Source organism: Meleagris gallopavo, chromosome Z (assembly GCF_905368555.1).
Source record: "Meleagris gallopavo chromosome Z, MGAL_WU_HG_1.1, whole genome shotgun sequence".
Classification (NCBI taxonomy): Eukaryota; Metazoa; Chordata; class Aves; order Galliformes; family Phasianidae; genus Meleagris; species Meleagris gallopavo.
The window spans coordinates 36,466,593-36,492,635 of NC_139435.1; the positions used below are offsets into that span (position 1 = coordinate 36,466,593).

General features: G+C 37.4%; 1 protein-coding gene across 1 annotated transcript in view; it reads left to right on the plus strand.

The window, feature by feature from the left end:
* The first annotated feature begins 2,248 nt into the window (after positions 1-2,248).
* Positions 2,249-26,043, plus strand: part of RORB (RAR related orphan receptor B) — a 143,107-nt gene continuing 119,312 nt past the window's right edge. Inside the window, exon 1 of the mRNA XM_085213538.1 lies at positions 2,249-2,713. Within this exon, the coding sequence (XP_085069664.1) occupies positions 2,707-2,713 (7 nt within the window). The 5' untranslated portion in view covers positions 2,249-2,706. The remainder of the gene's footprint in view (positions 2,714-26,043) is intronic.

The window sequence follows — 26,043 nt, forward strand, 5'->3', positions numbered from 1 at the left end:
GAGTTTTGTAGACTTTATATATATATATATAGGTAAACTAAGGTAAATGAAAATAAAATCAAAATCAAATAAAGTAGAGGCATTTTGGTTTCTCTTGCTTTTCCTCCTTGCTAAAGGCACCCTGTAAATTCCAAATCAGTGCATATTGGTACTTGCTGCAGCAGAGTAAAGTATTCAAACGTGCTGCTTAGCAAGCAGACAGTTTGCTTTTACCTATCAAAGTTTTGACTTTAAGATGAAGCTCTACAATAATTAAAAGTCATACTGACATAGACAATAAAAACAAGACTCAGAATACAAAAGAGTCATTACGTCCTCTTCAAACTCACCTAGCCTTTGTTGTGACTGCTGCATGGGCATCCAGGAGAAATAAAAGTGTCTTGGTTGCAGCAGACCAAGCAAGAAGCAGGTGGAATATCTCTTTCTCCCTGCTGTTTTCCTAAACCCTCAAGGCAGGAGCTAATTAAGCTTTGCCCAAACTCCAAATTAGATATTAGTTAAATTATACTCAATAGAAAGATTATATATATATTTATATCCCATGCTTTCTAACCTGCTTTGTAAACTGAAGTAGAAGTGTTGTTTTACTGCAATTATCTTAGAAAGTTTTGCTCACCACGGACAGGTTGAGGAGAAGACTGATGGGACAATCCACTGAAGAGCCTTTCAGTCAGACCTGTCTGCAGCCATTCATATCTGTCAGGGTCTCCATTATAAAGAAAATACAGCAAGTTCCTGTTCTTGTGAAGGGAAAGGATGGAAAACATCTTACAGGTATTGGAAGGTCTGCTGATATAAGCAACTATAAGAAGTTTGTAAGGGTGTGAATAAGATCCTAATACAATGCCTCAAATGAATGCTAACAAGCAGCTATGAATTGCAGTACATAAAATGCATAAATAAATAAAATCAAGTAGTCAAGAATATGAAAAGTATACAATATCTGAGAAAATTTGTGTGCTGGGTTTCTATGATATTTTAGTGACTCCACCTTCTCCACATTAAATCCAGTTGTAACAAAATTTAACAATATCAGTTAGATTTGAACAGTTTCAACACTGGCAGAACTTTGTTTATATTCAGCTTCCTTTTAGACAGGTGTTTGGAGAGAGGCTCCCTGCAAATCAGTCGCTTGCTTCCAGGATTGAAGCTTTCCTAGCTTGTACCCACTGAAAGCATCACAGTGCCTCTTTTCTATGCTAATATGTAACTTTCTTTTCAGTGCAAATGTGATGCATTAACTAGCTCTGCTGATTCTCTGATAGAATTTCATCTCATCATTCATGTAGGAAAGAATAAATCCATTTTGTCCATTTTCACATTTAACTGAACAGAACCTCTTTTTAAGTGCATCCCATTTTGAATTATTGAGATGATATGAATAATTTTGCATGGACATACTTGAGTTAAATCTGTTTTGTATTTTTGTTGTTATTGTTTTTGCTTTGTTTTTTTTTGTTGTTTTTTTTTTTTTTTCTCTTTCATTTTACGGTTAGAGTTAAAAACGGCGATCCTTGGCGTTGGGGACTTGTTTCTAAAACGACCCATTGAAATGACCTGTGCTTGTGTTCCATAATTTACCACACAGAAAATAAAATAAAAATAAAGGCACTGGGAAGAACCTGTAGTCAATTTTCTCATGGACAACACATGAGTTAACTCAGAAGGGATGATACAACTCAGGAGAAATCCTGCTGTCCGCGGAACAGTTCCGCTCCTGCGCCTCTGTCTGCCTGTCCTACAGTGGGAAAGCAAGCTGGTTTGGGCATCCAGATTCGCTCTGTCATGAGAATATAACTCACCACCAAACTTTCTCGCTCTTGTCGGGAAAGGGATAGCAGTTCCCAAGTGCCAATCTCACCGAGGCGAGCGCTTCCCATCCCAAAGCAGACCCGCCGCTCCACCGTCTCAGCATACAATAACATTAAGGCACGAGGGGACTTGCTGCGCGGTTACCTTTCTCTGCAGCTCCGGCGGACAACACTCAGCTCTGCGCCGCCGCACGCAGCCCGGGCTGTCGGACAGCACCCGCCGGCAGCGGCAGAAGTTGCCGGGCGCGGGGCGGTGCGGCGCGGAGCCCCCCGCGGTGCCGGGCCGGACTGGGGCTGGAGGCGGTGGCTCGGTGCCGCCCGCGGGCGCGGTGCCGGGCGGGCGGCGATTGGCGGCGGCGCTGACAGCGGGCGGGGCCGTGCCGGCGGCACCGCCCTCCCCCCGCTATAAGCCGCTCGGCCGCGTCGTTCCTGGGTCTTTCTCCCGCTCTGCGCTGAGTCCCTGTCGCTGCGCGGTGGAAATCCGCACCGGGGAGCTGCTGAGGGGCGCGGGTGCCATGTGAAAGCGCACATGCTCCGCCAGCCCTGCAGCCCTCCTCGCTTTTCTTCCTCTTCTTTTTCCTGTCTGTCTATGTTTGTGTGTTTTCCTTTATTTTTAACGTAACTCAGTTCCTTCCCCATCCCCTGCCTGTCGCCAGCCAGCCGCGGCCTCGCCGACCCCCGCAGAGCTTCGCGGCGGGCGGGCGGGAGAGGAGCGCGCCCGGCGGCGGGCAGCCCGCGGAGCCGCGCCCCGCGGAGCCGCCTGGGAGGGATGGTTTTCGAGACAGAGCAGAGCCGCGGCGGCTGCCGTCTCCGCGGGTGCTGAGACGGGATTTTCGTGGTGCGGTTCCCAGGCTCCCAGCTTCATGAGTGCGCGGAGCGGGGAGTCGCCAACACCATGCGAGGTAAGCGGGCCGGCGAAGGGGGAGCGGGTCTGTGCTAGGAAGGGCTAGGGAGGAGGCTTTGTGAGAGGCGGAGGCCCGGGGCAAAAAGTTGGTGGGTCGCGCACCCCCATCGGCGTGGCTGTCGGGGATGTGCTGGTCGCAGCCTCGGGGTCGGCGCCAAAGCACCGTACAAGAAGCGCGGCGCCGCCTGGGCCGCGGAGGGCAGGGAGGAAGGGAAGTGATGGGCGATGTCTGTGCCTCGAAGCCCCTACCCCCGCCCAAACCGTCCCCGTGATGTCGGCGGGCTCGTTCTCCCGCTACAGAGTCCGCACCGCTGGGCCCGCCTGCCCGTGGTCTCGGTTCGCTGCTCGCAAGGGGAGCTGTTCCCCCTCCTCTTCCAAAAAAGTTGTTCTGCGGACTTTTCGTGGCTTTGCGTGACTCCCCAGGCGGTACCTCTTCGGGGACTGCTGAAGGGATGGAAGCGCCTCCCGGGACCTCCTCACCGTGTCCAGCTTTCCTTCGTCCCTCCCCGGAGGGCAGCCAGGACCTCGTCTTCTGCAGGGGACAGCGAGAAGCGTCCCCACAGCTGGGCTCATCCAGGCACGGGGAGCTCGTGCGGAAGGGCCGCTGGAGGCGGGGGGACTGCGTGCAAGTCTCCGACAGTGCGTGCTAAGTCTCCCACTGCTGTCCTTTCGTAGGAGCGTTATTGTTCCCTCGTGTCTCGGGGACAGGCCTTTCGCGGCCCTTTTTATGGATCAAAAGAGCAGAGGTGGGATGAGCAGCCCCGCGTACCCGCGGGAGTTGCGCACCTCCTCCGCCTCCGTCCTCCTGTCCAGTCGCTCGCCTCGCCCTGCGGGCGATAATGAGGTGCAAAGTGGGCTTCCTCTGCGTTTGGGACTGCTCGTGAGGAGCGGAACGCACTCGCGAGTGACAGCCCTGTAGCGTGCGCGTTTCCCGGATCTCCGGTCTGTGTAATGAATGAAGGCGAAGACGCTAGGAGCAACTTCTAGCTAAGATTTCCTCGTACGGGCTATCAGCTCCTTCAGCTGCGTGCGCTGGCAGAGCTAACAACCACGCGTGTCTGATTTTCCTTCATAGAAACTGTAACTTTGACGTTAGCTCAGGGAAACAAAAATGCTTTTCCCCACTCTTTTCTAGGAAAACAGCACTCTGAAGTATCTAGCAAGAACTTGCTAAACAGTATTTTTTTCATGAGAGCACCAGGAAACCAAGAGGGAAAAACATAACTTGTGTACTGGACGCCCCCCCAGCCTTGCAGCTTTTTTTTTTTCTTTTTTTCTTTTTTTTTTTTTTTTTTTAAAGGAAGTACCTCCAGTGCGAGCAGACCCAGTCCGTGGGTCGAGGGTTGCTTTCGAAACGTGCTCATCAGTTCTCTCCGGGAGCAGCCCCGCTTCCCGTGCTGCTTCGGCCTCCACCCCGCCGTGCAATGAGCCGAGCTGTGTCTTCGCTCCTCTGACGCTTTCTTTTGCAAGCTGCGGGGAGCGGGACCGCGGCACACCTGGAAGCACCTCCCCGCAGGGCTGTGCTGCGCTGTTCGCAGCGGTCCGTGCAGGAGGGAGATGTTGTAGCTCGAAGCTACGTGCTGTAGCGCGTTTGCTTGTGCGTTTTGCTTACGCTTGGGAATTCACGGGTGGGGAGAGAAAAAGGTACTGTGACTGAGCAAGCAGTCAACTTTCAGCCTGGTGCAGAAGTCGCTGTTGTAAAACACCTCTTAGGTCGCGTCTTGCACTGCCTACTACAGCACTTCTTGCATCAAGATGAGAGCGGTGTTTTGTACCCCATCAAATGAACGAGAATACTGTATTCTAATAGAATATCTGTCCATCGCATTTGTGGCTTGCGTAATAAATGAAATAAATACCACAATTAGTAGATTCTTTGCTTCTGTGAATTAATGCTTTTTAGACAGCTATAAACATTCATGCTAAGGGTTTAATGAGTTTAGCTGTTAGACTTGCTGTTGGATTTGGAGAAAGAAGCCCTTTTATATGTGTGAGCTTTTCTCCCAGGCTTTCCTGGCCAGGCTGATACTCCCAGCCCTAGAAGCTGGGGGGTGTGCAGACGTTGCCATGGTTGCTTACCTGGTCCCCATCAGAGATGGAGGCCAAAGAGCTGCCCGAAAAGATCTACCCTGTGCTACCTGCTGTCCGCTGCACCCAGGAACTGGGCAGGGGCTAGTGCCATCCCATCCCCTGATAGCACTAACACAGACACTGAGTTCATGTGGGTCATGCCTTATTCAGAATGACAACTCTATCTGCTAACTCTGGCTTAAATTCTTCCAAGGAAGTGCAGCCATGCTGATTTACAGCTAAACAATGGTCTAGTGCAGGAGGCTGACCGCTTGATCTGTTGGTGCTGTTGTGGTCAGGGCAGGTCCATGTCTCTCCCTCTGAACAAGGAATGGAGACATAGGAAGTTGGTGGCTTTCCCTCTATAAAATGTAGGATATAGATAAAAAAGAGCAATGTTCACAATGGCCTTCCCATTCTTCCCCCTCAAAATCTTGTGAGGGGTGTAAAGACCGTAGAAAATCCAAGGAAAACATCTTTTTAATAAAAGGCAGCTATTTAGTGCTTTGAAATAAACTTGCTGCCTAACTAAAAAGAAAAAATAGGCTTACAGATTGTATCTTTTAGTCTAATTTTTGTTAAAATCATTTGCATAGTTAAAGCTGTTAAGTTAGTGAATGATTTACATAATGCAGCTGAGATGCAAACATATAGCTAACAAATTGCTAAAAAATATGTCAAATTGCCTAATATGGGCGCTTGTTACCTGTATGTGCACAAAAACAGTATGTGATCACAATTATTTGATCTGTGAAGGTGACATAAAGCAGTTACATGGAGTAGCACTTTTATTGAAGAAGTATTCAAGCTTTCATTTCAGAATCTTGCAAAAGTGTTTTATATTTTAAAGTGGGACTCAACACTCTGAAAAGGAGATGTTTAAAGAAGTTTATCTGTGTAGCTTGCTCATTTGGTGTTAGGACTGAGCAATGATACAGATTACATAATGTTATAGAGTTATTCTGTTTTCCTAACATCCTTGGGATATTTATGAGCAACTAAGAAAGCATGAATCAAACAAAACCTATTTGCAGTACTGTTGAGAGAGGTTGTTAAGTAACAGGTATTGATAGAATGCATGACTGAAAAATATGCAAGTTCTCCTTAATTTAATAGAGGAGTGCAGGAAATCTTGATATAATCACTAAGGCAAATGAAATTTATTTCAGAAGGTATTCCAGGAATAAGAAATCCAACTGAATTTGGAACACTTAGCACTATTATCCTAAAAAAAAATACCAACGAAGAACTTAGAAAGATACATTGACTATTTAAAACAAATGTGGTAAAATGAAAGCAATGTTGATTTTTGACGGACTTAGTACCCTACCCCATGACACCAAAACTTATTTGTCATCACAGCATGGTGCACCTGACTGATACTTACCTGAATAACGTTATTTAACTTCATTGAGACTCCTTGAAATGTGATGGAAAAGAAGTTTCTGGTGTTAGGCCTTTGCAGGTCAATTTTTAATAAGTGTCAGTAAATGCTTAGAAAATAACAAGTCAGTTATAAGCTGCTACTGTGTTACATAGTAGGAAATACAGACATGTATTTTTCATATAGAGGCGCAGATCTGTGTTTGGAGTAAACAAGTCTGAGGCATGAGAGTCTATTTATACTTCTGTAATATTTGATGTTGAATTACGCTACCTTTATTTTCCAAAAGGGTGTCGTGCATTTGTATTTCTCTGTTTATATTTCACTGTTGTATCATACTAGTGTTTGGTTGGGGGAAAGAGAGCGTATTGAAGCTTCTTTATTTACAACCATCTATCTGTTTCATTATCTTAGGAATTTTTACTTAAAAAAAAAAAAATCAGAGAAAACTATTTTCTTATGCAAATACGAGCTTTGATTAGTAGAAATCTGGTGACCTGAAGTATGGTGATAAATTTTAAAACTATAAAGGTATGGTATGTGATAGCTGGGAATAACTTCTCTTTTATGATACAGAAAATGTCTGACATACACTATTGGCCTTTTACAAATAAATGCAGTGGTCAACGATAACTTCGTATAATTTACCCCTTTAACAATGCAATCATGATTACATTAAGAGATTACTTGATTTGTCTTTTGTGATTTAAGGTACAGCAATACAGGGAAAAATATATCAGAAACAAAAAATAGGTATGTTTTGAGTGAATCAGGTGTCAAAATTTTGTGATTAAAATGCAATATCTAGTGAAACGCCTGCAGGGTGTTATCATGGATACTGCAATACGTGTATTAAGAAATTAATGGATGAACTATAACTTCAACAGCACTGTGTGTTATTAACCAGTGTGAGGAAGTAGGATCCACAGTGGTATGGACACTAGTTGCCTGACACAGGAAAACAAAATCAAAGGAGTGAGTGATTCCCAAGCTATCCAGGAAATTGTTTTCCTTCCTCTCAAATAATGTGACAAATTCACAAACAAGGTCTGTGCTATGAAATTGAAGAATGTGTGCTTTGTAGCTGAACACAAAAGAAGCACGCAGGAGTAAATATTGATTGAACTAATCATTAGATGAATAGGAATGAGCTTTACCAGTGCACCATTATAATGGTTTATGATGACTAGCCCTTTCGTAGCCCATATGCTGCCCTTTCAACCCACAACCCTATCTATTGGGCACTTAATGAGGAAAGCCACAGGTGTTATAACGACATTTATAGTAAATCAGTCTAAATAGTATAGTTGTGTAAATAACTGTATGTAGATTAAAAAATAAAAATAAAAATCTGTTGAAGTATTCAAGCACTATGCAGAATCAGGAGATAACAATACTGCATTAGTATTATGCATTGTTATACACTTTGAGTCCTAAATCTCTTGATATTGAGCTTAGTAATGAACCTGTTAAATTAACTTCAACCATAGTATAAATTTTATAGAACCTAATACATTTGAATTTAAAATCAGTTTCTTTAAAGAGTAATTTTAACAGCTTTGAGCATTCAGCACAGCTGGAACTTTCCATAATGACTTTCATAGACAAACTATAGATGTCAAAATGTTGTTCCTTGTGCATCATGTTTATAAAGTTCAGTGCTGTTTTTCCTTCAGATTCTGTTTGCAGTCTGGGCAAAGTCTGTAGTGCAGCTTTGAGAATAAGCCATCACGCAGTGTCACTGAGGATGGCAGACAGAAGGTGCATTTTTGGATTGTGCCATTTTCCTGTTTGTTTCTAATATTCCTTTCATAAGTATATTCAAAACTATGTTTATACTCAGGATTGAGAATAAACACAGCTATGATGATTTAACTGATTATCATTTAACTGAGGAATGCTCACTCATTTGAGTGGTCCTGTGGATGGGAAATACAGCTCTCTGTATTTCTGCTCTCTCTGTGTATGCTGAAGCTGTAATTTTTAAAGAAATACTCATGCTTTACTTTGCCAGACACATTTTGCTGGAAATTTATGCAAACAGAATGACAGCTGTTTCTGCCTCTGATACAAGTATATAAGCTAATTCAGTTTGACATAAATGTGGTTATTATGATGTTAATGACGAATTATTTTGATGAATTGGCAATTACAATGCATCTATAGAATTTTTAAGGAAGATCAACGCCTTTACTACTGCACAAAAATGCAGTACATTTTAAATCATATGTTTATCTGGAATTTAATCATATACGTTTAAAATTCATTAAAGAGTAAACATCAAGTAATTGTGGTTGCTTGACAGACAAACTCATTTTGAAGGAGTTTTTGTGCTATCATGGCCCTTGTTTATGAAAGTAGTTCAGTAAAATTTGATGGGACCCAGTCACATAAATAGGGCAAGCTAAATTTGAGGCTGTTTGTTCTGTGTCCCTTTGAAACCCATTGTTTTGTAATTGTTTAAAAAGAAAAAAAGAAAAAAAAATCATTAGGAAGGTTTAGTAATTGTTTCCCTGGAATTTCCATAAAATGAACTTCTGCTCTTAACTGCCTTGATCTCCTTGGTGCTCAGATATAGCTGTTGGCTCGGCTGGAAATCCCTGTTTGCTGGAAAGAGATGTCAGTAAATATGCTACTTGTTCTCTAAGCTGATGCTGAGATATAAAAAACTATTTGAAAACATTGTTTTCTAATCAATTGTCAATAAATCACTTTAATTGCTGTGTTTATCCTGAATACAGCACTGCTGCTGGCTTTAAAAAAAAAAAAAAAAAAAAAGGCTTAACTGTGTAAGAGAATTCATACATTCATAATATAGTTAGGCATGAGTACGCTATGTGAGATAACAAACATTTTAGCATGCCTAAAAAAAAACCACTCTGGTATAAGATTAGTTTATAAGATTATTACAAAGTCAGTCTTTAATGCATTTTCTCCTTATAGAAGAGGTAGTATTCCAGTTAATTCATTCTGCTTAGTTTTACATGATCACTTGGAAGATTTCCTGAACAAAACAGGAAAATCTTCACATAAAAATTACTCTTCAAGGTTTTTGTCTCTGCTTTGTTAACCCAAGTGTGACTTTTTCAGGATAACACTTCCAAACAAGACGTACTTTCTCATTGCATTTAATTTTTACACCCTTTAAAGCAATCCTTTAGACTGTCTTTACTTTTTTACAAATAATATGTTTTCTGAGGGTTTTTTCAGTGTAGATGTTCATGTAGTGGAAGAAAAATTAGATCAAAAGAAGACAAAGAAGTTGTTAAATTGCAGTTCAATATGCTGTCAAAATAATGAGCTGTCAAGAGGGTAGCATATTGTGTTTTGGAGCAGGATAGTTTTGGTCTCAGATGAAATTATTATTCTCCTAAAATAAACTTAAAGCATAAAAAGTGAAGCCAAGGCTGTTTATAAATACTTAGAACTTTAGCCAATTGGGTAGTTAAGGGGAGGATAGATATTTAGTGTACGTTACGCACTGAAGAATGACTGAAAACTACAGACTCAGTCCTTGTGTCAGTGGCATGTTCCTGTTAGCTACCTGAGTGAAAAGTATGGAACAGATCATTTTCTGAAAGATTTATTGACAATGAGAATCTTTCCCAGAGAAGATAATCAATATATTAATATATGAACTTAATAGATGAACTGTATATAAAACAAAACAAAACAGAAGTGTTTGGTGAAAATGTTTCTTAAAGAAATTTGGCTGTGTTGTCTTATCTTTCCTTCTTGACAAATATACTGTTTTACTAGATACTTCTTGTGAACTTCTTAATTTAAGATCCTGCCAGAGATGTCCTTTAGAAAGCTGCTTTTTGCCATGCTGCGAACAACTCTTTCCTTTATCGCTTTTATACTTCAATAGTGCAGCCCTGATTTTGCTTCTGAAAGCATGATGGAAAAAATGAAAGCAAATGTAACATTTCAGATCCCAACTGAGTAGTGAAACAGGTGCTTTATTGTTTCTTTTCATATTTGTCTGTCTGAAAGAAGAATGAAGCAGCAAAGTGGCTATTAAAATGCATTGCTTACTTCAACACGCATTATTTGGGGGATTTTGCTCAATATTTGAAGATCTGGAGTCAGTATATAATTGGGATTAACTGAAAGAAAGGAGATATCATGCACAGAAATCGAGTCCAGATATTCATATTGGGTGGAAACACAGAAATGAACAAATGTAGCACAGTCTAGTGGTACAGAGAAGCAATGACAATAGAGAAGTGTATTAATAAAGCATAGCACCATTCAGTCATCAAACCTTTGTGAAGAGAAGAAACTTTTATTTTGGAGAAGGTTCCAATGATGATCAAGCAGAGCTTATTTAAGTTTGTTTAGATATTTATACTCAAGCTGTCATTATTTTATTTTTATGTATTTGTAAAAAAATTTGCAAGAGCATGTTGTTAGCAGTCTGACAGCAAACTCCCCTTCTCCTCTTATGACACAACCCATTTGCTTTATATCAGTACATGTAGCAATATATTACAAGAAATATCAGCTTAGCTGCTCTTCTAATCCTTATTAATCTTTATATTATTATCTTAATAATCTTGATTATATGTATCAACTATAATTGTGGGAAGTTTGCATTTAAAATTAATTTTACTACATATTGGAAAATTCAAAAGCAGTAACATTTTTGTTAGTCTTCTCATTCAAATGCCTATATATTCTAAATAACCTAAAGCTGCAGCTAGAATTGTAAGATAGTATCAGCTAAAGTCACATACTGAACAGATTTCATTTATTTTATTGGATGCACTCTATTGAGGAGTCATGATTGTTAATATATGCTTCCTAAACATAGCTGATTTTGGAAAATTCTGATTCTATTATCTGTCAAATGATTAAGCAGAAAGATTAAAACGATGTCAATACATATCAAGAATTGTTCATTAACACCCATTCAGAATAATTCAAGCTGTGAATTGTTCAATAGCTTAAAGAATGTCAACATCTCTCTGCACTACTATGTGTTTATGAAATTAAATTCTTTATTGTTGTGGATTGAAAATGAAGTCTTTATCAGTATTTCTGCAGCTGCTGCAATATCAAAGATGAAATGGCAAAAGTAACTGGAAGCTACTATCCGTAACTTAATTCATAATTTATAAAAAAGTCTTCTGTAAGATTTCATGTGGAATATCTACTGAAACATTTTTAAAAGCAGCAATTATCACGCAAAGATTTCTTCAGAAATTGTTCGTATGTGTGTTTCAAGGAAATATGCTTTATGGTGTATATACACATCAGAAGAGTGCAGTCTCTCTGCAGAGTTGAGTTGCAGCTGATCCAAGCTGTGTCTTTAATTTTGAAACAGAGTTCCCTATAGACTCAGCTTAAGCATTTTGCTCTAAAACTAATGGTCTAATATGGTTTATTGGTTATTTACAGTCTAATGATTTAGATGATAGAGCTAAACAATATCACCTTGAGTTGAGAGGATAAGAGGGAAGAGAACTTACACCATCTTATTTCATGACTCTTTACAGAAGTTCCTTTCTCTGTTAATTATTTGATTTGAACTTGCCAAAATTCCAATATTTAATTTTGTGAAAAATCAATGTGTTTTGTTTTGTTTTTTAATGAGCATCTGAACCAAGATGTGTTCTAAATCAGCAATTGCTACAATCTCTAGTGTCCTGTCCTTCACAGCACTCCCACTAAATAAGGCCTTTTGTAGCATGACATTTTCTGGCTTCAGCAAAATACAGGGGAGAAATACTATACAGTTACATTATAAAAATAAAGGAGAAAAATATATGATTTCAATAGGGAATTTAAACAAGTGCGAAACAAGATGAGAAGGAAAAAGAGAAGAAAAAAAAGACACTTCTAAATTATGCTGTTTCAAAAGAAGGATAGTGACCTGGAAGAAAAATTTTGAAATGTAAAGGAAAAGTATATGAAAAAGAAGGACAAGAAGGGGGTTAGTTTGACTTCTCTTTTTTTGTGGGGACCTAGGGGCAATGAGAACAGTCCTATACTTCAAAGTACTGGTCACTTCAATTTCTACTTGTTGGAGGCTGAGTTAGCTACAGTGGGCATAGTTTTAGAGGTAAACAGAGAAGTGGGACTAATAGAAAGAGAGAAATAAGAAAAAATGGAATACACAATACGAATGTATTCCTTGTACCAATTATTTGGTGTTGCATTTGTATTTATTGTAATAGGACTTCAATCTATTTGACATTCAGCTAAATGCTAACATTAGAAATCCGCTCCCATTCATTTCACTATGTATATCCAGAGCTCTGCTACTCAAAAGTGTTAGAAGTTGGAACATCACATGCACAGTTATGTAAGCTGTCTGTAAGAGCTTGGCATTCACTGTGTTTCAGCCAAGTTAGTCATTTGCAAAATTAAAATGTCATTTACAAAATACATCCAAAACTGATCTTTTAAAACTCTGGATCAAGGCAAATGTGTTGGTTTGTTGGTTTTGTGAGGTTTTTTTCCCAGCTTTCAGATATATTTTTCTGTCTCATTCTTACTCAACTTTTTCATCTACGATAGTTTAAGAGCAGTACACACAGAAAGCAGTTTGACACTAAGTTTCTTTCATGTGTTGGAAAATGTAGATTTAGTTGATTAGTTCATTAGATCATGATATATGTCCATGTATTACAGAATGTTTTGCCCCTTTTCCTCTTTTTTTTTTTTTTTTTCCCCCTCAAACAAAGGTTTATTTTTGTTTGGATTATGCTGTAGGAAAGAAATAAAGAACATGTTAAAACTCAGCTTGGGTACATTTCCATCATGTATCTCTATTGCACTTGTGTGCTTGTAGCCTTGGAGATAGAAGAAGTGCTTGAGAGATGAATCTCTACTACTTTGTGTACAGCCTGGTAGCCAGCACCTGCTCTTTCTCTTGAATGGTAAAAGAATTTGACTGTAGCTTTGTTGGTTTTGGGTTTTGTGAGTTTTTTGGAGTTGTGTGTTTGTTTGTATGGTTGTTTTTTTTGTTTGTTTGTTTGTTTTGAGAAAATATTCCACTACACCTACTTCATATAGTAGGCTTTTTGAGACAATGTAAAAACATAATGCTGAAGAAATAATGTCCTGCCTAGTAACAGCAAAACATTTTTTAATTATATTTAAATAGAAACAATTCCTTTAAATCCTTTCTCCGTAAAGAGAAACAAAGAATGCTGCTATGATACTCTGAATTTTCCCAAGACCAGGGTGGTTTTTAAGTATCTGCCCCTGATTTTCTTTCCCTTCTGTAGCAACCCTGCGGAGTTCATTACAGAAGGAAATAATCACAGAATTCTCTATAACCAAAATGAAAAGGAAATCTGAATTTTCAGAAAACTACTCTGGTAGCGTAGGTGTTTCATTTACATGAATTCTCTGCTTTCCCACCTCCTCCCTGTAGTTTTCTCTAAATCCTAAGCATAAAACAGGCAGAGAGCCAAGCTGTCATCCGTTTACATCTATTTCACCCATTCTCAGCATCAGCTGAGCTAAAGGAGGTTATATGTCTCAAAGAAAAGTCTTTATGCTCTTATTAAAATGTTTGGGAATGCATCAGATTTTGACCCAGTGTTAACCTACATTATCTTCTGGGCAGAAATGAGCAACAGGATGAAATCATTTCAAAAGGGTAAATGCTATTAAATGCATATTGCAATTTTTCATAAGTTGCATTTTTAGGTTTTTAAATTATATGTGCAGTATTAATATTAATCCCCAACTCCATAGAGTTATTTGTTGCTTTAGTATGTCTCATATTCTTGTCTTTTTGGTGCTTCACTTTAGGAGCTGCTTCTATCACAAATAGCAGACTAAATAGGAAATGGCCACTGAATAGGTATAAAGGCCAGAACAGAAAGAAGATCCTTCTATTCTGTCCTGCTCAGAAAGGCAGGTTGAAGATAAGCTTGTATCTGTGAATACCAGAGTTACCTATCATTATGCTTATGAATGAATGGTTTTTGTAATGATATTTATTAACTCTATGTACAAGACAGCCAATATAGGGTGTAATTTTGTGTCTTTCTTTTCTACATGACTATTTCTACCTATTTGAAGGTAATAGTTCCCTTTCTGTTGTGGAGACAGTCAGAACCTTTAAAGTAAATAACTTTACTTTTTTCAATAATGTGCAATGGAATTTTGTCAATCAGTTAAATTGAAGCTTTGGCAAAATTTTTCTAAGGCAGGGAGTGCTGTCTATGCCTTCCTTTGTAATGTATTCTTCACTAGCAAAGGTTTCCAGGAAGTTATCTCTTCCATAAGTTGCAAAGATTTAAAACTGTTCTAGAAGGGTTATTTTTTCATTTGAATAGCTGTATGGGTGAGTTTACTGATATAACAAAAGTCTTTGTCAAGTTGATCTCGTTAGGTGCAGATAAGATCCCAGGAGCCAAACTGGCCACGGCACTGAGGCAGTATCTCTCCCATGTCATTTCACTATTATGCCTCAATAATGACCTTGAAAGACCCTTTTCCTGTGGCCGTTATAACCTTGGCCTTGCTACTGACAGTGTCAACAGGGGTGCCAATTAGAGCTATGCGATGGGTATTGTATTCCTGTTTTATGAAAGAAGTCCATTGAGGCCTGTATTGAGACCACCAGCTTACTTCAAGCAGGCCACCAAGTGCCATGGCATTTTTATTTTGTTCTGCACTAACCGACCTGGTGTTGAACCTACGTCTGTAATCTGTTTATAGGCTCTGTATCTGTCATTAATTCTAAATCATTTCACTTGATAAGAGAAGATGTTTGTTTCTGAAGTACAGTCTGTTAACATAGTATTATATGTAGCAAATACAAAAAAATAGTTCAAGTTGTTTCTTGAAAATAGGGTTTTAGTTTGCTTTTACAAACTTCAAAAATTTTTATCAGAACTCTTAAGAATTTGCCGACACAGAAAGAGAACACAACAGGAATGAAAGAAGCATTAGAATTTTGTATCACGTAAAGAGAATCCCATGTGTTACAATAAACCTTGCAATCTAATATACAAACATGAGACTCTCTGTGTATGGATTTCTCATAAGCTATCATGGTTTATTTTCTAGTTACTGAGGCATTTCCATCAAAAATATTTAAACCTATGCAGACATATTCCAGACTTTTAAGGTTTCAGTGATAGAAAATTGAGCTGAAAAATACACTTGTGCATAAGCATTTCAGGAAGCCTAGGATTAAATCAGTTGTTCCAAAACATGATTCTGTATTTTTCTGTCAGCAATAAAGTTAGTTCAAAGGAATCCTTTTTAGATGTATGGCAGCAAGGTTTGTTTTCTCTATGTCCAATCAAAATGGTGACCGTAAATCTCCATTTAATCTGTAATAGCAAATTTGAAGTAATATATTTGTGTCTATATATAAGGCTTTGCAACTGAATACAGTATTCCTGTTTCTATGCTTTCACAGTACATTTAATATTTTAAACCTTTAAAATATTTCTTTATATATATACATATATATATATATATAGCTGAGCAGAAAATAAATTATACAAATTAATTTGTTGTGGAGTATTTTTCATTTATTTATTTCCCTATCTTTTAAATCTGTGTTCTCCAATAATGAGACATTATTATAATTGTGTCTATACCTTTTAATCCTGTGATGTTAAAGTTAAGTAAATGTTAGAATTTTGTTATTAACTACAGTAGACTGGAAATCACGAGGAGAGCAGAACTAGTTTGTTATTAATTCATAGTAAGTCTGCAGATTGGGCTGTGCATGTATACTCTGAAAATAGCTGTCCTGACACTGAAAAAAAGTTATTTTATATAGATATATTTATGCTGTAGCAAGAATCACAAGGGCTGCTCTGAAAATAACATCTCCTATTTTATTATGTTTGCCCATAGTATCTGTGGCGGATGCCAGTGGCATGATAGTAGAGATTGGACCCCTCTGCCAGTATTTCACTACATCTTGTTGCTGTGTGACAGATGGCAGCAGAGGGGCAGTCTGACAAAACTATATCTGACATGGAAGTGCATACTGAAGCAAAAGTGCAGAATTCTCCACAAAAATAAAATAAAATAAAATAAAAAATGGCACCAATTGACACTCACCATTGCTTGCTGAACGTTAATGGAGACCAACCAGTGGATGTAAGCACCGTGAGGCAGTGGGTGATGTGTTGCAGCAGTTGCAACAGCAACAGTGTGTCACCTCCGCTGGTATGGATTTTTATGGCATGGCATGCAAGCTCTGTTCATTGCTGAGAAAAATGCATAGCAAATGATGGTGACTATTGAAAAATAGTATTCTATGGCTGATATATATATATTGTTTTCTGTAAAATAGTGTTATTGTGCTCTTTATACCCATTGTAGTTTCCATGGAAAAAAAATAACAGGCATTACTTTTGGAGCTACCTACTTAAATATTGGAACAACTTAGCACATTATGCCAGAAAAGGTTTTTATCCCAGTTGAGTAAATTCAACTGTCTGCACAGAGAATGAGAAGGTCATGAGAAGGAAAAACTGCATGAGTGTGAGGGACTTCATGAAGAGAGGGGGTGAAAATATCTGTGTTAGAGATGAGAGAACTGGAAGATGGAGACACTTTAGTCTTTCCTCTAGGTACATCTCCCTTCTGAGTACATTTACTTCCATTATGATGGACAAGAAGAGATCGTTGTTTAGTGGTGCAGTGCCTCTGAGACCTAATTTAGCTTTTGTAGGAAATTTAAAAAGAGACAGAGTGAACAAGAGAAACCAGAACAAAGATATGAGTTTGATACTTATGTTATGATATTGATACTTATGATATGATATTGATACTTATGTTGCTTCTGTAAATCCTTTAAAAGAAGTTCTCTTAGAAAATGCTGACTTAGTTTTTCTGCTAGAGGAGGACTGAACTTTAGGAATGAACATTTTTTTCAGCTTTGATAATGAAGGAATGGTAAAAATGTGTGTTCTTGGGCAGTAGGGTTTTGTTACTTTTAAATAACGGCTAAAAAGCCATTGAGTCAAGGAGAAATGCATCAAAATTTAATTTAAATTTGCTTTTGAAAATACATCTTTTGATAGAGTCACACTGTTTGAAGCATATATTGGATCTTATTTGGAGAATATCATGAAAACATTCTCAGAATGTTCTCTTAATGTATGACATTTGTTATTTCTTCATTTGAATGAGTTTACTTCCTTTGAGGGTTCTGAATGGCTTTGCTTTCTTCTAGCATGTAATTTTGTAAAGGTCATCTTTATCCCCATGAATTTGGAGCCACCATGCTGAGTTTGGATATATTTTCCCCTATATTTTACAAGGCTATCTTTTCATCAGGAATGCAGTGGTGTCATGTGCTCACATAACTCCACGAATGTTAGTCAGTAGGAACAATTTCTGTGGAGTCTTGACATCAAAGCCCTATTTTACCACACTACAGATGTGCTTTTTAAGTATTACTTTGTACGAAGTGAAATAAATTCAAATGTTGGAGAAATGTTTTATGAGTAATGCATGTTTACATTGCTTTGACATACAGTGTTATGAACAGCTTGAACAGCTGCAAAAATATATTTTAGGCTAAAATGAGTTAAATGAGATGAAGTGAAACACCCAGTAGTCAATTTAATTTTAGATTTTATTAGTACTTTTTTTTTTTTTTTTTTTTGGCTGATCCATGTGTCCCAACAGGTTCACGCTTTACTTGAACATTTCCTTCAAAGAGTATTTGATAAATAAAAAATAAGCTTGTCAACACATTTGAAAAGCCGATTTGAGTCAGCTCAAATGCATACACTTAAAAGTGCATACATTTAAGCAAGTCATATTTATACTTTACTTATCATCTAATTTTGACTGGCTTCCTTGTTCTTCTCTGAAGAGCACTCACCAGTAAATATCATATCTTACTTCCATAAACTTATGCTCACACAGGCAATCACTAGTTAATGTCATATTACTTAGCTGAAATTTGTTGCTCTTGTTGCTAAGCAGCTGAATTTCCACCAATCAATAGAATTGTATAGTTTTTTTGGCAGCAGATTTCAATTAAAGGTCTGGAAATGTAAATGATTTCTTCAGTTGGTCAGTTTGGTAGTGTAAGAAAAGCCATTAAGAACAGTTCTGCACAAATGTTTGATCTCTTGAAGTTTTGTATTCCGAATTCAATATGAGAAAAAATATTAAAAAACTAAATATGCTCTGTTTCTGTTTTCTAGTGTATAAATCAGTTTGAACGGGAAATTAGAACTTACAGTTATATTTGTTTCCTTTGTTTTCCAAATAGATTTTATTGAGGAGAAAAGCAACTGAACATGAACAGACAGAAAACCTTCCTTTTGTCTAAAATGTAATTAGGCATTCCTCAGAAGAATGAATCTGTGCAAAGGTACTCTTTGCTGAAGAAGAAAGCATAGGAAAAATTTTCCGAAATGTTTGTTTTGAAAATACTATACTTTCAAGCAAGAAGATTTGATATTAAATCATTAAATTAAGTACCTTACATTTGTAAAAGCATCCTAGGTATGTTGAGGATGCAGGAACTCAAAAAAAATCTCAAAATAAGAAACTTTTTGAGGAAATTGTCTTGGTGTGTTGAGCTGTTGTTGGAGAAATGGAAGCAGAAATAGCAGAACTTGAGATGCCATACTTTATTAAATTTTAAGTTAATTTTTTTAGCCCTGTTTAGAGCACAGATTGAAGAATCCTTTTTGTAGTAATGTGGCTGGTTTTCCTCAACAAAATATTGGCATGTCATTTTTGCCCATTGAGTTTTTTAATCATTTATTTCTTGTTTTAAAGTATTTTTCTTGTTTTAGCCCTCAACATTTTATTAACATACACCAAAAGTGGTGCAGAACTTTCTGCTCAAAATTATACTGAATTTAAGGTTCATGGTTGCTGCATTTTCAACCAATTTTAATAATAAAGAGGACTGATTTGTCTTTAGGCTTTATGTGGAAGAACACTGCTTAAAGAAGCACTAAGAAAATATAGAGATCAGTACATACTACAAAGTTTTTCCACAGCAATCCAGAGAATTGAGTTGCAAGTTTTATTCTGGTATCTGCTCCAGGCATGCCAATCTGTAGTTTCATTTGTCAGTGTTACTTCAGCAAATAGTTTTTATTAAGAATTTTGTTTAGTTATTAAGATGACCAGGGACATTTTCACCAAGGTCTATTCTAATACATAATATGTTCCTATGCTTTAGAAAGAAAGAGGCTCATGTTTCCCTTTTTAGATAATCATTTGATTCTTGGACTGTGTCCAATTGTTCATGCCCTCCTAAATAATTCCTGAAGTCTGTTCCACTCTTCCAGTATTTCCAGCTGTCTGAGATGGTTTCTAGTGCACAATGAAGCTGGCTACTTAATTCATGACTTCTCAGATCATCTCTGGCAAAATCCTAATGCCTTCATACGAAAAACTAGCGCTCCATACAGTGCCCCATGATCTACTTCATAGTGTATCTTCCATGTTGTGTCTGGTGCCATATTCATCTCCTGGTGGTCCTCCATCATTTCCTTGATTGTTCCATGCACAAAAGGGACTTTGCACAGAAGAATATAGACAGTAAGCTAAAATATTTGTTAATGTATTCATATAGAAAAGAATGAAAAGTTGAAGAGGCTTCTCTGCAGGAAGTCAAGAGACAGAAATTACAGGATACTGTATGCACTTAACAAGAGCTAGCAAAGCTTATTATTGACAAAGACTAGGTACTTTTTTCTCCTCATTCGGACAGTAGATAAAGAACAAGTACAACTCCCCTTCTCTTCAAGAAAGCTATACAAAGCATCACTTCTCCTTAATCTTTTCTGTTCTTCCTTCCTTCCTTCCTTCCTTCCTTCCTCCCTTCCTTCCTTCCTTCCTTCCTTCCTTCCTTCCTTCCTTCCTTCCTTCCTTCCTTCCTTCCTTCCTCCTCCCTCCCTCCCTCCTTTGTTCCTTCCTTCCTTCTCTCCCTCCCTCCCTCCTTTCTTCCTTCCTCCTTCTCCTCCCTCCCTCCCTTCCTCCCTTTTTCATCACCTACCTCTTCTCATGCCCTTCTATACCTGTGATAGGTGTTTTTCTTCTTCCCTTGTTTGTGTATCACATCCATACTTTCTTATATTGCAAAGTGTGCTTTTCTGCCTGTGTTCTTTTGAGGATCAAGTCCATAAACACATAAGGATTTACCAAGCAGAGCAAGTTGTGCAAAACAAACAAACAAACAAACAAACAAAAAAAAAAACAACAAATGGAGAAGGAGATTATGAAAGCTTTTTTTTTTCTTTTTTTTTTTTCTTTTTTCTTTTTTCTTTTTTCTTTTTTTTTAATTGCTATGACCCAGTTACGAGTATTTCATAGCATCACAGAATCATAGAATTGCCTGGGTTGAAAAGGGCCACAATGATCATCTAGTTTCAACCCCTCTGCTATGTGCAGGGTCACCAACCACCGGACCAGGCTGCCCAGAGCCACATCTAGCCTGGCCTTGTATGCCGCCAAGAATGGGGCATCCACAACCTTGGGCAGTCCTCCTTGGGCAATCTGTTCCAGTGTGTCAGCAACCTCTGTGTGAAAAACTTCCTCCTAATATCTCCTAAACCTCCCCTATCTCACTTTAAAACCATTTCCCCTTGTCCTATCACTGTCTACTCTTGTAAACAGCCATTTCCCCTCCTATTTATATGCTCCCTTCAAGTATTGGAAGGCCACAATGAAGTCTCCCCAGAGCCTTCTCTTCTACAAGCTAAACAAGTGCAAACTTTTGTAACTGTGGTCATGTCCCAGCTTAGAGAAATACCCTACACTACTGCTGGCAATTTGTAGTAAGAAGAGATGTTCCACCTAGTTCTACTGATTTACTGGTTCAGAAACAGCGCAAGCATTATTCATTAGACCTATAGAGCAGGACTGACTGTCAAAATTTCCTACTCTGACCTCAGATCTTTCTTCTGAATTTGAAATTGAAAAAAAAAACAACTATTTAGTCGGAAATTAGAGCAGAATCTGCTTCCCCAAATAACTGTTGACAGTGCTAAAGGGAACATGCTCAATCTCATTTTCCATTGTTCAGGAGATTCCCTTTACTTGCCTCTGTTTCTAAGGAATGTCCAAAATTCAGCATCATGAGGGAAGACTCACCACTCCTCATCTGATCTCTGAAAATGAATACTGTGATATCTTTACGCCTCTGCATACGTAGACCTTATTTGCTGTTTAAGCAATAAAAGCAACTGCTGTGATTTTCAACATGTATCACCATTTTGTTGAAAAAGCTAAAGCTGTGATAATTTACTTTAGCTCCTAATTTGTATGAATGAATGAGCTGTATCAACATCTTTAAAAATCATAATTGGAAGCACATTAGGAGATCACTGTCAAAGTAAGAAGTCATAATTCACTTTTAATGGAATGATGTTGCTGCCTTTTAAATTAACAGTATCTGTCGCCAAATAGTAAACAAAGGATTCTGAAAGATTATTGAAGTCCTGAAGAATGTACTGTATAAAGATGGTCTGTTTCATTAGGAGTATTTTTTCCACACTCTGTAATCAAGTAACATATTTTGGCTCCCAGTTATATATTGACTATGTATCCACACTAATCACGAGTTCACAAAGTCAGACTTTTTAAAGATGGTGAGATAAGCAGGGTGGACCAGCAACAGTCTTAGCACTGGACAGTGCTGTCTTCAGAGTGTCACTGCTACCAGCAGCAGACACAGCTGTGGGTGGTGGTTTGGCTGGAAGAGCAACATCTCAGTCATTTATTGTTCTACCATAGCATCAGAATATTGTTGAATATAATTGCCAGTCATGTTAATGCACACAAATTTATGGACCACCCTGCATAGCAGATTGTTCTTCAAACATCCCCTTGGTTCCACTGGGGATAGAATAGAGTGAGAATTACTGATCTAAGGATGATTTTCAACTCAGGGTATTTGTAATGTCTGTCTCTCAACTCCATCTCACTTGCACACTATTTGTCAGAAATTCAGTGTGGAGGTTGCTTGGAGTTCTCCTAAGCTATTAAATATCGAATTGAATAATTTATTCTTTTGTACAAGCCAAACTTGATCCTCCTGGCTGGAGAAGTGAAATCACTCAATCTTTTTCCATTCACTATTTGTAAGACAAAGACAGGATCTTCAAAGATACAGTGATCATTTGAGCTGATGTAGCTGACTTCAACACAGATAACTGACGGTATTTTTTAACAACAGCAAAAAAAAAATCCATTTCATTAAAAAAATAAAGCCTGAGTTTCTTAAGCATTCACTTATTTTCTTTTTTTTTAATGCTCAGAAGAATGCATGCAGAAATGCAGTAAAGTATGGTTCAGTGTATAATTAGTGTGTACGTATTCTTTATTTTTTCTGCCTTAGTCTCTTTTGCTTGTACCATATTACCATGCCATTACGTCTTAGCATGCCTTAATATTTGAAGTCCTTTTTCTTTGGCATTCTTCTTGTCTTTTCCAGTGTTACTTGATATTTTCAAGCTGATTCTGATGTTGTACTTTCTTGATGTTTGAAGTAAACTTGAACCAAAGCACTTCTGCTCTGCCAGTGAAACTTCCGTTGTAGTAGGCATCTTTGGCATGTAAAACATAGCCCATATTAATCACTTCTATACTATTATTCAGGGGCTGGTCAAGAGCAAGGCTGCTTTTCATGACTTAACTACTGTTGTTTAGATTATGTACAGCTATCATAGCACTGACGTAACATACACAAATCTGGCCCTGTATTTTGAGTTGTCCTCACACCTGAAAGGAGGTCTACAGCACTTTTCCTCCTATGCGGAGGCACCTGAAACTCATAACTATTCTCTAATTTCTCCTTCCACAACAATATACTTGTTCCTAACAAGTAACCTTGCTCTGTGTAACTCTTTAATGGCATGTGTCCTGTTAACCTTGTACTGTTTCCTTTGATCTTTTCTCTAAGTTAGCAGCCCTTAATGCTTTTTATCTTCTCTTATTCCGGAAGTGTTTTTATGCCATATGGACCTGTTGGAAACTGTATCCAAATTGTCTCTCTTTTCAGATATATGTTTAACAAACTTCCTATATGTTGGCAACATTTACTAATGAAATAACAAGGAATTTATGCATATACTATCTCCCTAGAAGGCCTGTGCTTTCTGTTAACTTTCAATAGAAAGACCTCTTGAAGGTCTGCCTAAACAAATCAAAACAGGATCAAAAAAAAAAAAAAGTAAAAATACACATTACCCAACTGGATCACAGATGTATAAAAAATTTCCAAAATTCTAATGTCATTACATGAAATAATAACATCATGGTGTCTCTGGTAACATGAAACGTTTGGATAATGGTAGATTTCTGTTCAATTGCCCTTATACTAGCTCCAAATACACAAAGCATAAATTTTCTACAGAATTCTGGTAGTTTATCCATCTTCTACTCTCTTTTCATCCTTGCTTTCATTTCTAAATTTTACATTGTCCTTTTGACATCAGTTTAGTTTCCTTCATTCACTTTCATTTCTAAATAAACTACACTAAGTCATTATAAAGCTACCTCTTTCTGCTTCTTTTCTCCACTACAAAAAAAATTGAATTCCCAGTACTTTTAAATGAACATGGTCCTTTGTGATATTTTTTGTCATATATTATTTCATATTATTTTATCAAATCATGCTCACTTTTTGAATCAGTTCCTGACACGTGATGACAGCTAATGAGTAATAATTCTGAAGTGATCAGGTAACTGGTCTCAAGCTATAAAATGTGAGTCTTTTCCTGTATTATGGTTCACACATTTATTTGAATCATTAACTCTTCTCCAAAATTCTATTGCAAAACTGGGGGTGGTGGACAGTGTGTTCAGATGAGGCACCAGAGTCGGCTTTCTCAACCTCTCTTCCCTGTTATATTTCAGCTTCATGAAACTTTATTTCTGCAGTGTAGCACTTACTGTGTCCTACTGGGTCAACAATTGCTACACTCCTGGAACATTTGGATATTAACTAAATTCTTGTAGGCTCTTACGTTGTTAATATTCAAGGCAGAGCATTTTTTTAAGTTCTAGATAGCAATTTTAGGGTATTCGATGGCTGAAATTGGATGCAGCCACCATTTTTTACCCTACTCCATATTATACAGTAATGAAAATTAATACTGATTATAAAGAGAAGAGGAAAAAAAGAAAGAGGATAAAAACACTGTGCTAAAATTAGCATGGTGGCAATCAGAATTTGCCAGGTGAAAAAGCTTTTGGTGAAAAAAAAAAAAAAACACAATGACAACAACAACAACGAACACTCAATAAAATCATATCCTTTCTCACTGTCTTTATTACTGCTAACATACTGCATTAAATAAACTGTCTGGACTTTTCTGAGAATCATATATATAAATATTTGACTCCTAAGATATAAAAGGACTTAATGTTGGAGTATTTCCCTGTATTTTTGTCACATTTGGTCTTTCTGCCTTCAATAAGACTCTGGAAAAGACCTATTGCAGGCCATTAGTATTTTAAAGGAGAAATGTGTATGAAGGGTGCTAAAATATTTGGATTTTAACTATGTTAGGTTGATTTTTAAGCTTATTTTCATATTAAACTTAGCATATATAATTGCACTAATATTGTAAAGCTAAAAATACAGTGTTCCATTACATAGACATTCAATCTGTCTATGCTATGCCATAGCTTTTCTTAAGTATTTGTATGTATTTAAGTTATTCTCATCATTTCAGTGGCTTTAAAGTATTTGCCCTGACAGAGAAGAATCTTCACTGTGGTGAATTATACCACCTCAAATAAATAAATAAACAAAATTAATAAAGTTAAGTGGGCCTCTTTTATGTTTCCTACCATACCTCTTGATATTTGATGTAAAGAAAGTGATTTATATAACTTGAGGCTAAAAACCAATGATTACATTTTTTGCCTTTTTTATCAGAGTTTCATTTGCAGTGATTTTGTTATTCTGTCTAAAATGTGGAAATAAAAGGAGATTGGAAAAAAGTTGGAAAAAATACTGACAAAAATAAGGAATATTTCTGCATTACTTTGTATTGTTAAGCTCTCAGAGAGTTAAAAAGCAGACATAAACTAGATGGCATACTGATTTTTGTAATAGGCTAAGGAATTTGCTTACAACTTAAAACTTGAGGCAGCAAATAGTAATGAGTCTGAAATTCTTTTAAGAAAATTAGCAGAAAAGGGAACAGCCATCTGCCTTAGTTTTGCAATTCTGTGATGCGAGGTTTTTTTTTCTTCTGATATTAGGAACATGGAGTGGGAAGGTTTCTAGATGGGTGGTAATTAAATCTACAGAATGCAGGCAAGCTATTCTTTTTCAAGCATATTCTTCATATGTGTTCTCAAGTGTGAAAAATCATGCTGCTGTTTTCTTCAATTATTAACATTTAGTTGTTGAATTTGACCCATAAATAAGCTTGAGTACCTATACTGTCCATAAACAATTTGTTGGAAAAATGTGGTGTTTAAAATCTAAGTAGGATCATTCTGTTTGAAAAATATGACATATGAAATACTTCATATTTTGTAACAAACAAAGGCTATTATCATTCTAGTGTCAAAACTCAGAAATTCAACACTCATTAATATTCTGAAATATTTATTTAATGTAATTTTTTAAATAAAAGTTAAATTTGTTTGCCAAAATATTTGCAGCAGGTTTGAAATATACAGAAATAAATTGAAGTTAAATGCATCTTTTTTCTTCTTAAATATATTTTCTGAAAATATTTTTATACATCCACATGGCATAAAAAACCTCTTAATAGCACACTAACAAATAATTTGTTTATATATCTATCTATATGTATACACACATATGTATAGATATATATATAATACCAATCTACATCAGTATATTGCTCTTCTGTACAAAATGATGTATTGAGAATGCAGTCATGGGATATGTAAGTTGTTTCTGTGCCCTGTCACTG